Raw genomic sequence first — 12,505 nt, 5'->3', positions numbered from 1 at the left:
GCCCATGGGGAGGGCTTTGGGCCCTGAGAAATGAGCGTCCAGGACTTTGTGGCCAGACCTGGGTACCTGGGGAATAGTAGATGCCACAGGCTAAGGCAGACATCAGGGGATCCCCCGGCATGCCCTTCGTCTGTAGTGGCAGGGACCTGGTTGGTGGAGCCCACCTGGTCTGGCGGCTGTCTCTGCTCAGGGCTACCCACTCTGTGATAGACCTCCCTCTCCCCAACTCTTGGCCCGGCCTGCAGGTACGTGCCATGCAGCGGCCACCCCCAGGTGTGAAGCTGGTCATAGAAGCTGTGTGCATCATGAAGGGCATCAAGCCAAAGAAGGTCCCTGGAGAAAAGCCTGGCACCAAGGTGGATGACTACTGGGAGCCAGGCAAGGGGCTGCTTCAGGACCCCGGCCGATTCCTGGAGAACCTCTTCAAGTTCGACAAGGTGAGCAGGCCAGCTACCTGACCAGCCAGGAGTGGGTAAGGGCAGCACCCAGTCAGGCGGGGAAGCAGGGAGAGAAGCCCCCCCAACCCCAGTGCTGGGGCCTCCATCCTGTCTCCCTGTGCCTACAACACACACAGCCCTGTGGCCACAGAGCTGACTGGGACCAGATCCCCGCTCAAAGGAATTTTCTCACTGGTGGGGGTAACAGACCCCCCAACAGATGAGTACTGAGGAAATCAGGACTTGGGAAGGCTCATAGGCATCACCCACAGTCACTCAAAGGCTCCACAGCCTGGGGATTCTTTCTTGTGCACCTTCCTCCCTACCACCCCTATGACCCTGGTTAAAACCTTCACTGGCTACCTCAACACCTGAGATTTCGCTTCCCCTGTCTGTCTCTGGATTTCTCTGTCTGCCTGTCTGGGGCGCTCAGCACACACGGGCATGTGCTCTCACAGGGCTGCTTGTGGTTAGGTCAACCTGGGGCCCACGGCCCTCTTGGAGGGCTTCTCTCCAGCCCAGAAATTAGCTAGCGGGCCTGTCCCACACAGACCACCGCCCACCACCATGTATCAGTATTAGAGCCCCATGCATATCCCAGGCCGCACTGGGTGGGTAGAGACAATGGCCCATCTCCGTGGCAGGTGGACCCCCTACAGACTTTCTCATCCCTCTAATTAAGCCCAAATCAGGAGGCTCATGGCCAGTGCTCAAGCTCCTCTGGTCCCAGGCTCTGACCTCTGGGAGCTCAGGAACAATGCAGATTTCTGGGCTCATCCTGAACTACAGAGTTGAGTTCTCCCAGGACAAGAGCCCCAAGGGAATGATGGGCTCTCAGGGTGGGGATTACTACCCTTGAACGTGAGCCCGTGGTTGGGCATCAGAACCACTCAGTCCTCTCTACACTTGCCAGGAAGCAGCTCTTATCTTTAAGTGGGTTTTAAATAGGGTCTGTGTATTATCAGATCTTAAGGCTGTATTGTTGCTTGAGGAGGAAATCTCCAGTCGTATTATCTGAAACCTTGGAACACAGAAGTTCCTCTTTTGGCCAGCCTTTCTGGGTTGTGTTTATTCCCTAGGGAGATACCTGTGCCGAGGCCTGCACGGGGCATGGGGCACAAAGGCAGGGTCAGGGTATCCCTGAGCAGGCCCCACAGAGCCCTCTCAGTCCTCCCTGGGAAGCAGCACCTGAGCTCACAGGTTCCATCCCCAGGACAACATTGGGGAGACGGTGATCAAAGCCATCCAGCCATATATTGACAATGAAGAGTTCCAGCCGGCCGCCATTGCCAAGGTGTCCAAGGCCTGCACCTCCATCTGCCAGTGGGTGCGCGCCATGCACAAATATCACTTTGTGGCCAAGGCTGTGGAGCCCAAGCGGGTGAGGGCTGGGTAGACCTGGGGGGCAGGGGAGGGGGGTGCAGGCTCCCCTGGACTCTGGGCAAGCTGGCCCTGTGCCCTCTGCCCGCAGCAAGCCCTGCGAGAGGCCCAGGATGATCTGGAGGTGACACAGAGGATCCTAGAGGAGGCAAAGCAGCGCCTGCATGAGGTGGAGGATGGCATTGCCACGATGCAGGCCAAGTACCGAGAGTGCATTGCCAAGAAGGAGGAGCTGGAGCTCAAGTGTGAGCAGTGCGAGCAGCGGCTGGGCCGCGCTGACAAGGTGCGAGTGTCCCTCCAGGCAGGGCCTGCTGGTGTGGTCTGCCCCCGATGGGCTGGAAGGGCCCAGGTGGTTGGGGGTATTCCTGGGGTGGCTGTGCACACTCCTTCCCCAGCCACCTTGGGGACTGCACCAGGCAGGGACACAGCCCCCCGGCCCAGCCTCCCAGAGCCCATCCCACTGGCTGCCCCTGCAGCTCATCAATGGGCTGTCAGACGAGCGGGTGCGCTGGCAGGAGACGGTGGAGAACCTGGAACACACGCTTGACAACATCTTTGGAGATGTGCTGGTGGCTGCTGGCTTTGTGGCCTACCTGGGCCCCTTCACGGTAAGGAGCCCCTAGCCTTGCCTGTGAGAGCCTCACCTCTCAAAGAGTCCCAGCCTTGAGGCCTCACCTCCACAAGGCGAGGCTTGAGGGTGGCTCTTTTCTCACTCATCCAACCTGCACTTATCAGGCTCCCCATCTGAGCCAGGTACTGTTCCAAGCACTGTGTATATGGCAGTGCACGAAACAGCCAGAAAACCCTGGCGGGGCTAGCCTTCCAGAAAGAAGTATGAGCTCACACCTCTGTGCTTGCTGGGTGCCTCTCATTCAGTCCTCATAGCTGCCTGATGGGTGGGCATTGCTGTTACTACCCTTGTTTCACAGATAAGGGGCTGAGGATTATGGACGCCAAGGAAGTTCCAGGATGCCCTGGAGCTCAGGCATCTGTTTCCACAACTGAGCTCTGGCACAGCTGCCTAGTGCTGGGTGCAGGGGGAAGTGGGAGGGCATCTCGGGAGTCATAGTGGGGTGGCTCTGAGTCTGGCATCTCTCCAGGGCCAATACCGCACAGTGCTCTATGACACCTGGGTCAAGCAGCTCACGACCCACCACATCCCACACACCTCAGAGCCCACACTCATCGGGACGCTGGGGAACCCGGTGAAGATCCGCTCGTGGCAGGTGCGCACCCTGGGGGGCTGGAGCAACTGGGCTGGGCCTGCAGAGTGGTCCAGGCTGGGCCAGGGGCTCCTGCCTCCCTCCCGCCCTCATTCCTGGGTCTGCTTAGAGATGGCTTCCCTTAACCCACCCAGGGCCAGTCAGAGGGTAGTGGGCAGGAGAGGAGAAAGCTGTGCAGAGTGTGGCACAGATACTGGCTACCTGTGGGCTTGTAAGAGTTGGGGGTCAGTGGGAGAGCAGTGTCCAGAGTGAGGATTAAGAACTCCTGTCCAAGCTAGACCCTGAAGGACAGGTAGAGTTGGCCCCAGGAGAGAACCAAGAGGCTGCAGGCAGAGGCCAAGTATGAACATGGGTGGGGAGGGCAGATGGGCTGTGGGCTCCACAAAGATGGTCTGACTGCACGAGGATGCAAGAGGCAAAAGGAAGAGAGACCCAGCGAAGGAGGGTGTTGGGAACCAGCCAACAGGAGGGAGACAGTTCCTGGGGACTGAGACCTTGTGTACATTGTCACCTGTCCCCACCCTCAAGGGGGTGCAGTGTGGAGGGGGAGACACAGCTAAAGCACGAGGTTGGGAGTAGCTGATGGCCTAGCTGCCCCTGCTGTGTGAGACCCCCAACCCAGTCCGGCACCTGGTCCCCTGCAGATCGCTGGCCTCCCCAATGACACACTGTCAGTGGAGAATGGGGTCATCAACCAGTTCTCCCAGCGCTGGACCCATTTCATTGACCCTCAGAGCCAAGCTAACAAATGGATCAAGAACATGGTGAGCCCACCCTCTGGGTGCCACCACCCCACCCTTCAGGGCTTAGCAGGTGCATGGGGAGTGGCTGAGCCGAAGGCTGGCTCTCAGCCCCCACCGCCCCGACCCACTCCCACACCCACAGGAGAAGGACAGTGGGCTGGATGTGTTCAAGCTGAGTGACCGGGACTTCCTACGCAGCATGGAGAATGCCATCCGCTTTGGCAAGCCCTGCCTCCTAGAGAACGTGGGCGAGGAGCTGGATCCCGCCCTGGAGCCCGTGCTGCTCAAGCAGGTGGGCCCGCTGTGGGGGGCGGGCGCGGCCCCCTTCCCCCGCCTCACTGCTGGGGCCCAGGCCACAGTGCTTGCCCATCCCACCCGCCACAGACGTACAAACAGCAGGGGAACACAGTGCTGAAGCTGGGGGACACAGTGATCCCCTACCACGAGGACTTCAGGATGTATATCACCACTAAGCTGCCCAACCCACACTATACACCCGAGATCTCCACCAAGCTCACCCTCATCAACTTCACCCTGTCGCCCAGGTAAGCCTCAGTGCCCCGGGCCCCCACGAGTGAGCTCTGCTTTGGCCTGCCTGCCTGTCCCCTCCCACCCCCAGGCCAGGACTCATCGGGTCTTCCCACTCAGAGGCTCCGCCAGCTTCCTCCCGGGCACCCTGCACTCCAGGCTTTTCTCCCTCCTCTATCAACTCCCCTTACTTGCCACCATTTCTACCCCCAACTCAATCTGATCCCTGGTCAGGACCCCACCCCCAGTCTCCCTGGCCAGCACTAGCCCACCTCGTCCAGGTACCCTTTCCTTACCACTCAGTCCTTGCTAGACCCTTGACCACTCACCCCTAGTGCTGCCTGGAGCCCTGACTGGGGCATACTCTGACTCCCTGCACCCAAGCCCCGTTTCCTGCCCTTGTTGCCCTGAGCCCAGGGACTATGGCTTTTGCTGGCCACCCACACAGAGCCCACAGGCCTGCTCTGTGCTAAGGCCTCCATGCCAGTGGTCACTGTGACTCTCTCCTAAGACCAGGGGGTGAAAAATCCTTAACGCCTGTCCCTCCCAATCACCCACTGCCCCCTCCTGCTGAGGGAGTTTTTCAGAGACCCGAGCAGCTTACACATTCAACTGCCTGGCCTCTGCTGGGATTCTAGACTGCTACCTGAGGTCTCACTGAGAACTGGTCACTTTGAATCAGGCTCTGCATTAGCCCTGCAGCCTGAGACAGAGGCTAGGCCTCCCAGGCTGACACCAGCAGGGATGTGAGCTCTTGGAGCCCCAGGAGTACAGGTTGATAGGTGAGCAGGCTCAAGGCTGGCCCTCCAGGGCCCATCAGATATTACAGACATGGTGTCCCCTGCCCCTGGCAGTGGCCTAGAGGACCAGCTGCTGGGCCAGGTCATTGCTGAGGAGCGGCCCGACCTGGAGGAAGCCAAGAACCAGCTAATTGTCAGTAATGCCAAGATGCGCCAGGAGCTAAAGGACATTGAGGACCAGATCCTGTACCGGCTTAGCTCCTCTGAGGGCAACCCTGTGGATGACATGGAGCTCATCAAGGTGTTGGAGGCTTCCAAGATGAAGGCTGCTGAGATCCAGGTCAGCCACTGCCTGCCCACCCCTGCCTGCCTCTTCCTGCCTCTCCCTGCCTGCCCCAGGCCTCACCCCTGTCCCCGTGCACCTCTGCCTGCTGCTCTTTGCCAGGCTACCTGGGCCTGACTAGCACCCCTCTACTGCACCCCCAGGCCAAGGTCAGGATTGCAGAGCAGACAGAAAAGGACATTGACCTCACGCGCATGGAGTACATTCCTGTGGCCGTCCGCACCCAGATCCTCTTCTTCTGTATGTCTGACCTGGCCAACGTGGACCCCATGTACCAGTACTCCCTCGAGTGGTTTCTCAACATCTTCCTCTCAGGCATCGCCAACTCAGAGAGGGCAGGTAGCTTTGGCACAGATGCACATGTTGACACAAACACCAGGCTCCAGCCTGGCACAGATGTGACACACCTGGACATGTTCCTATAGTGGGGACACACATAGACTCACACCCCCGCTCACTTGTACACACCCTCATATCAGACACTGCATAAGAACACATATGCCCCTCCTACCCTCTTCAGGACCCCTTTTGTGGGAATGCCAAATGTCCCACGGGGGTGTCCAGATGGCCCCTGCAGCTGTTGGGGAGATGGGCGGGGCGGGTCCCCTGGGATCTCGCTTCCCTCCCCTCTCCTGTCCCTGCCGTCATCTGTCCGCCCCGCAGACAACCTGAAGAAGCGCATCGCTAACATCAACCGCTACCTGACCTACAACCTCTACAGCAACATCTGCCGCAGCCTCTTCGAGAAGCACAAGCTGATGTTCGCCTTCCTGTTGTGTGCCCGCATCATGATGAACGAGGGCAAGGTCAACCAGGTGCGTGACAGAGAGGAGGCTGCAGGCTGGCCACCCAGGTCAGCCTGCCAGAGGAGTGGCCCTGTTCAGGGCCTGGGAGAACGGGGTGGAAGGGAAGGGAAGGCCAGGCTAAAGGTCACAGCAAGAACAGAGGGGCAGAGGCCCCAAAACTGTCCCTTGCTGGAGAACAGCCAGGAGGCCCCAGGTTCAAGGTGGCCCAGCAGGTCCTGTGCATAGGCCTTCTCAGGGCCTTGAGAGTGCAGGTGAGCACAGATGTCCGAGCTGCCCAGCACACAGTCTCTTTAACCCCAGGTATTTCACAGTGCACTGGAAAGCACTGACCATGTAATGAGAGCGACAGTCACCACTGCTGAGTCCTCACTGTGTGCCAGGCAGTGGGTTCAGGGCTACACTCTCACCTACCCCTACAAAACCCCCTGGAAAGCAGAGTTCTGATTCTTCCTACTTTCCAAATGATGAAACTGAGGCTCAGAAAGATCAAATCCTTGGCCTGTGGGTACACAGCCAGGAAAAGGTGAAGAGGTGACACTAACTCAGACCTGTCCAACTGCCACCCCAAGGGGACTCCATTTCTCTGGCTGAGGGTGGTAGGGGGGCACTGCTGTGTGGGGTGCTGGAGGCAGGCCTCAGGGCTTGGGCGCTAGCCTCCCCCATCCCTTGCCAGAGTGAGTGGCGCTACCTCCTGTCCGGGGGCTCTGTCCCGGTCATGAGCGAGAACCCTGCCCCGGACTGGCTGTCAGACCGGGCCTGGCGAGATGTCTTGGCACTCTCCAACCTGCCAGCCTTCTCCTCCTTCGCCCTGGACTTCGTGAAGCACCTGTCAGAATTCCGGGCCATCTTTGACAGCTTTGAGCCCCACCGGTGAGCTGGGGCCCAGGGCACAGCTGGGTGAGCACATCAAAAGGGTGAGACGCCAGGAATAGGCCTGCCCTGGAGCCTTCTCTGAGGGGCCACCCAGGGTTGCCCTGCAGCTGTGGCTACATCTCTTCCATATCCCTGGCTGGGTACCTCTGGACACCCCACTCTCCCCTGCTGTCCAGCAAGCAGAGTCCCTGTGGCCAGTGCCTTCCTACCAGTCAGCTCTCAGGGAGCCGTGGGCACTGTTGCAGGGAGCCCTTGCCTGGCATCTGGGACCAGTACCTAGACCAGTTCCAGAAGCTGCTGGTCCTCCGCTGTCTACGTGGTGACAAGGTTACTAATGCCATGCAGGACTTCGTGGCCACCAACCTGGAGCCACGCTTCATTGAGCCCCAGGCAAGTGCTGCCAACCAGCATTTTAGATAATCCCCACCCTGGGTCCTGGCTGCACCTGGACAGATCACTTTGCAGCCTTGGTTAGGCCAGGACTCCTAGCCACTCCCAGAAGGCTCTGGGAGGTTCCAGGCCCCACCAGCATGCCCCTCTGGGACCTCTCTGGGGGCCCCAGGATCACCCTCCCTTTCCCTAGTACCCTATCCCTGAGAAGCTATAGGTGGCCCCAATATCTCTCCCTGCCCTGCAGACAGCCAACCTATCGGTAGTGTTCAAAGACTCCAACCCCACCATGCCCCTCATCTTTGTGCTGTCACCTGGCACTGACCCTGCTGCTGACCTCTACAAGTTTGCCGAGGAGATGAAGTTCTCCAAGAAGCTCTCTGCCATCTCCCTGGGCCAGGGCCAGGTAAAGGCAGGCTGGGCAGGAGGAGTGGGGCTGGCTGGCTGAGCCAGCTGCTCCCCCGCTACTCAACACTCCTGTCCTGACAGGGTCCTCGGGCAGAAGCCATGATGCGCAGCTCCATAGAGAGGGGCAAGTGGGTCTTCTTCCAGAACTGCCACCTGGCACCGAGTTGGATGCCAGCCCTGGAGCGTCTCATTGAGCACATCAATCCCGACAAGGTGCGCCAAGGGAATACCAATCTGCCCGCCCAGGACTAATGAGGTTGAATGAGGTCATCCCGCAAAGCACTCAGCCCAGTCCTGTGCTCGCAGTGGGCTAGGGAAGTACCACACAACGTGCATCAACTAGATTTATCTTTCCAGTGCCCTCCCAGGTTATTGTTACCAGTCGTGATGTGACTTGCCCACGGCCACCTGGCACAGACCAGTGACCCTGGGACTTGCTGAAGCCCATATGATTAACCAGTGGTCCGTGCAGCCTGGCCTGGCCCAACCCAGGGGTGGAGTCACGCTGAGGGTGGCCCAGGGTCCTGGGGTAGGTGGGAGCCTGGTGTTGGGACAGCCACCAGGGACGAGTCTCAGTGCTCATGTGGAGTGTGGCCACCAGGTGCACCGGGACTTCCGCCTGTGGCTCACCAGCCTGCCCAGCAACAAGTTCCCAGTGTCAATTCTGCAGAACGGCTCCAAGATGACCATTGAGCCGCCACGTGGGGTCAAGGCCAATCTGCTCAAGTCCTACAGCAGCCTCAGTGATGACTTCCTCAATTCCTGTCACAAGGTGAGACACACTCGGCGTGTGCCCCACCCTACCTGCCTCGCTTCCAGCCCCTCCCCTTATGCCCCCTATCTTCTGTCCCCCACCTCCTGCAGGTGATGGAATTCAAGTGCCTGCTGCTGTCTCTGTGCCTGTTCCATGGGAACGCCCTGGAGCGTCGTAAGTTTGGGCCCCTGGGCTTCAATATCCCTTACGAGTTCACCGACGGGGACCTGCGCATCTGCATCAGCCAGCTCAAGATGTTCCTGGACGAGTATGACCACATCCCCTACAAGGTGGGCTGGGGACGGGTTGGGGATGGGGGGCTGGGTGCCTGCGGGGCCTCACTCACCCACCCACCCACCCAGTAGGTCCTCAAGTACACGGCAGGGGAGATCAACTATGGGGGCCGCGTCACCGACGACTGGGACCGCCGCTGCGTCATGAACATCCTGGAGGACTTCTACAGCCCCTCTGTGCTCTTCCCAGAGCACAGCTACAGCGCCTCGGGCATCTACCACCAGATCCAACCCACCTACGACCTCAACGTGAGCACACACCTGGGTGGCCTGCCAGGCTGGGGTTGTGGGGTGCCATGAACACCTGGGTGCTGGGAGACCTGGCCTTGCCCTCCAGTAGCTCCTTTTCATTGACTGATCCCCGGAGCTCAGGTTTTGTGGGGAGAGGCAAACTCCAGCCTCTCAGCCCCTGCCTGAGGGTAATTACTCTGTAAAGAAGGAGGGTGGCTCCTCTGAGTCTGCCAGCAGAGGCGCTGAGGTGGTAACCAACCCAGACCACACGATCAGGGAGGGCTCCCTGAGGAAATGATGTTTCAGCTAAGATGTGTGAGGAGCAGGCAGGGCAGGGTGGGGCACCACAGTGTAAAGGGCCTGTGGCAAGAGGGGCTGTGATAGGTTTCAGCAGCTGAATAAAGAAGCAGGATGCTGAAGGTCCTACTGTATGGCACAGGGAACTATAGTCAATATCTTGTAATAACCTATAATGAAAAAGAGGTATACATATATTTAACTGAATCACTATGCTACACACCAGAAACACAACATTGTAAATCAACTATATTTCAATTTTAAAAAAAGGCAGCAGAATGCTGCACAGCAGGGAAAAGGGGGCTAGGAGGGAGCAGAGATCATGGAGTCCCAAAGGTCCCAGGGAGATGTGTAAGGGTTGCAACCAAGAGTGACGTGTCAGGGATGGGCTCAATTGTAGGGCCACCCTCCAGGCTGAGGGTAGAACAGGGCAGGGGTTTCAGCGTGATCCTCCTACCTCCCAGGGCTACCTCTCCTACATCAAGAGCCTCCCACTCAACGACATGCCTGAGATCTTCGGTCTGCATGACAATGCCAACATCACCTTCGCCCAGAATGAGACCTACACCCTGCTTGGCACCATCGTCCAGCTGCAACCCAAATCGTCCTCTATAGGTGGCCAGAGCTGGGAGGAGGTCAGTGGCTGTAGCGGAAGGGGCCCCGTGGTTAGGCAGGGCCAGTCTTCTACCCAACCGTCCTGCCTGCTCTCCTGTGGGAAGGAACTCTGTGCATGTAGAACCCTGTTAAGTGTGAAGGGGGACCAGCCCTGACCCCCAATGTCCCTTGGTCCCCACAGGTAGTGGAAGATGTGGCCCAGATCGTTCTGCTCAAGTTGCCTGAGCCCATCAACTTGCAGCAGGTGATGAACAAGTACCCCGTGCTGTATGAGGAGTCAATGAACACAGTGCTAGTACAGGAGGTCATACGGTAATCCCCCTGCTACCCCCAGCCCTGAGTCAGCAGGCCACTGTAGAGAAATGCAGCAAGGGCCACTAGGGGCCAGATGCCACACCAAGTGCTATAAACTCATCCTCTAACTCAGCGACATTTTTATTATTCCCATTTTACAAATGAGTAAATCAAGTTCCAAAATGTTTAAGTGACCTATCTAAGGTCATACGTGTACTAACAGCCAGAGTTGGGACTGGTACCTAGGCCGCCCAACCCTGCTCTATGCTCTTAGGCCCTATGTTCTGCCATCATTTTTTGGTCTATGTCTTACAGCTGGGGAGAGTGGTCCACACGGCCCTGACCACTGCCTTCCTCCTTGCCACTGGCTCCATAGGTACAACCGGCTGCTGCAAGTGATCACACAGACGCTGAGAGACCTGCTCAAGGCACTCAAGGGGCTGGTGGTAATGTCCTCGCAGCTGGAGCTGATGGCTGCCAGCCTATACAACAACACTGTGCCCGAGCTCTGGAATGCCAAGGCCTACCCATCACTCAAGCCACTGTCCTCATGGGTCATGGACCTGCTGCAGCGCGTAGACTTCCTACAGACCTGGATAGATGGAGGCATCCCCGCTGTCTTCTGGATCAGTGGCTTCTTCTTCCCTCAGGCTTTCCTGACAGGCACCCTGCAAAACTATGCCCGCAAGTCTGTGATCTCCATTGACACCATCTCCTTTGATTTCAAGGTCTGGACACAGCCAGGGCCAGGTCAGGTGACAGGCTGGGGTGTGGCCCAGGCAGGCAGAGCACTGTGGCCACAGCAGGCTGGCAGAATCAGGGGACCCCTAAGCAGGGGGTTGGGGGACAGGGAGACCCAGGCCAGAAGAGACCATAAGCCCCAGGTAATTCCATCAGGGCAGGGCACAGACTATAGGCTACCAGCTAAAATGGCAGGTGACGGGCAGGAGGCAGAGCCCTCAGGAGGGAACTTGCGCCTCTTGACCCAAATCCTAACCCAGATTGTGGGTGTTTACACATTTGAGGTGGGGGGGTTCTGTGCCAACCACAGGTGATGCACGAGTCAGTGTCGGAGCTCAAGACAAGGCCCAAAGATGGGTGCTTCATCCACGGACTGTTCCTGGAAGGTGCCCGATGGGACCCTCTGGCCTTTCAGCTGGCTGAGTCTCGGCCCAAGGAGCTTTACACAGAGATGGCCATTATCTGGCTCCTGCCAACGCCCAACCGCAAGGCCCAGGACCAGGCCTTCTACCTGTGCCCCATCTATAAGACGCTGACCCGTGCTGGTATGGGGCCCAGGGCTGGGATTCTACACCACAGGTGGGGGCCCAGGGCTGAGCCAGCCCAGGCCAGTTAGGCTGACCCAGGTTAGCTGAACAGGATGGCCGACAGAGGTCAGTTCGGCACCCCTGGAAACTGACCAGGCTAGGACAGAGCTGGGCCAGCAGCAGGGAGGGTGATGCCCAGGGGCTGGTTCAGCATCTGTGCAGAGTGAGTGGCCCCGAGCTCACGTCCTCTTGCCTCCTTCTGCAGACCCACCTTGGGTCCTGGGAGCCAGGCAACAGAGGTTCAGAGAGGGTAATAGACCTGAAGAGGCATGGTGGGCCTGGGTTGGGTCCAGCAGGGAGTAAGCAGGGGCATCAGCTCTCCCATTCCCATCCTCAGTTGTCAGTGCAGTAACCCGGGGCAGGCCTAAGCCCTGACCACACTTGCCAGACAGGCTTCCTCTTGGGTCAGGGCGCCCTCCTTGACCCGAGCTCAGTCTGCCAAGTCCACTGCCTCTCTCTGTACTCTGTTCCTGACCGAGTTGAAGCAGACAATTTAACCTTCGCACTTCTTGCCTGCTCCAGGAACACTATCAACCACAGGCCACTCCACTAACTACGTCATCGCTGTGGAGATCCCCACCGACCAGCCCCAGAGACACTGGATAAAGCGTGGTGTGGCCCTAATCTGTGCCCTGGACTACTAGACCCAGACAGAAGGGCTGGAGCCATTAAAGTTGCACTTCCGAAGCAGTCCAGCTGAGCCTTCACTGCTTACACCAGGCACCCCCTGTAGGACCCACTGCCATGGAAACAGCGGGGGTGAGGGGCTGCAGTGCCCCCAAGAGAGAATGTAGTTAGCAGGGGGAAGAGCGGCAGAGGTGG

The 12,505-nt window shown here is 58.6% G+C and overlaps 1 protein-coding gene across 12 annotated transcripts in view; it reads left to right on the top strand.

The window, feature by feature from the left end:
• The window catches only part of DNAH1 (dynein axonemal heavy chain 1), a 70,438-nt gene extending 58,064 nt beyond the window's left edge, over positions 1-12,374 (top strand). For 5 of the 12 annotated variants that reach the window (XM_032458351.1, XM_032458348.1, XM_032458345.1 and 2 more), the window contains 23 exons: positions 246-437; positions 1,651-1,818; positions 1,909-2,100; positions 2,294-2,425; positions 2,918-3,043; positions 3,685-3,804; positions 3,926-4,075; positions 4,168-4,328; positions 5,166-5,391; positions 5,538-5,733; positions 6,058-6,209; positions 6,874-7,070; positions 7,319-7,463; positions 7,711-7,869; positions 7,953-8,084; positions 8,473-8,643; positions 8,736-8,915; positions 8,991-9,167; positions 9,911-10,081; positions 10,243-10,373; positions 10,732-11,083; positions 11,407-11,641; positions 12,206-12,374. In XM_032458351.1, coding sequence (XP_032314242.1) covers positions 246-437; positions 1,651-1,818; positions 1,909-2,100; positions 2,294-2,425; positions 2,918-3,043; positions 3,685-3,804; positions 3,926-4,075; positions 4,168-4,328; positions 5,166-5,391; positions 5,538-5,733; positions 6,058-6,209; positions 6,874-7,070; positions 7,319-7,463; positions 7,711-7,869; positions 7,953-8,084; positions 8,473-8,643; positions 8,736-8,915; positions 8,991-9,167; positions 9,911-10,081; positions 10,243-10,373; positions 10,732-11,083; positions 11,407-11,641; positions 12,206-12,327 — 3,987 coding nt within the window. In that variant the 3' untranslated portion in view covers positions 12,328-12,374. Of the gene's footprint in view, positions 1-245; positions 438-1,650; positions 1,819-1,908; positions 2,101-2,293; positions 2,426-2,917; positions 3,044-3,684; positions 3,805-3,925; positions 4,076-4,167; positions 4,329-5,165; positions 5,392-5,537; positions 5,734-6,057; positions 6,210-6,873; positions 7,071-7,318; positions 7,464-7,710; positions 7,870-7,952; positions 8,085-8,472; positions 8,644-8,735; positions 8,916-8,987; positions 9,168-9,910; positions 10,082-10,242; positions 10,374-10,731; positions 11,084-11,406; positions 11,642-12,205 lie in introns of those variants that run through there. The other 7 variants (XM_032458346.1, XM_032458347.1, XM_032458349.1 and 4 more) reach the window with 7 other exon arrangements.
• The last annotated feature ends 131 nt before the right edge of the window (positions 12,375-12,505 follow it).

This window comes from Camelus ferus, chromosome 17, assembly GCF_009834535.1.
Source record: "Camelus ferus isolate YT-003-E chromosome 17, BCGSAC_Cfer_1.0, whole genome shotgun sequence".
Lineage (NCBI taxonomy): Eukaryota > Metazoa > Chordata > Mammalia > Artiodactyla > Camelidae > Camelus > Camelus ferus.
The sequence above is the reverse complement of the archived record's forward strand: the minus strand, read 5'-3'. Positions and strand labels throughout refer to the sequence as shown.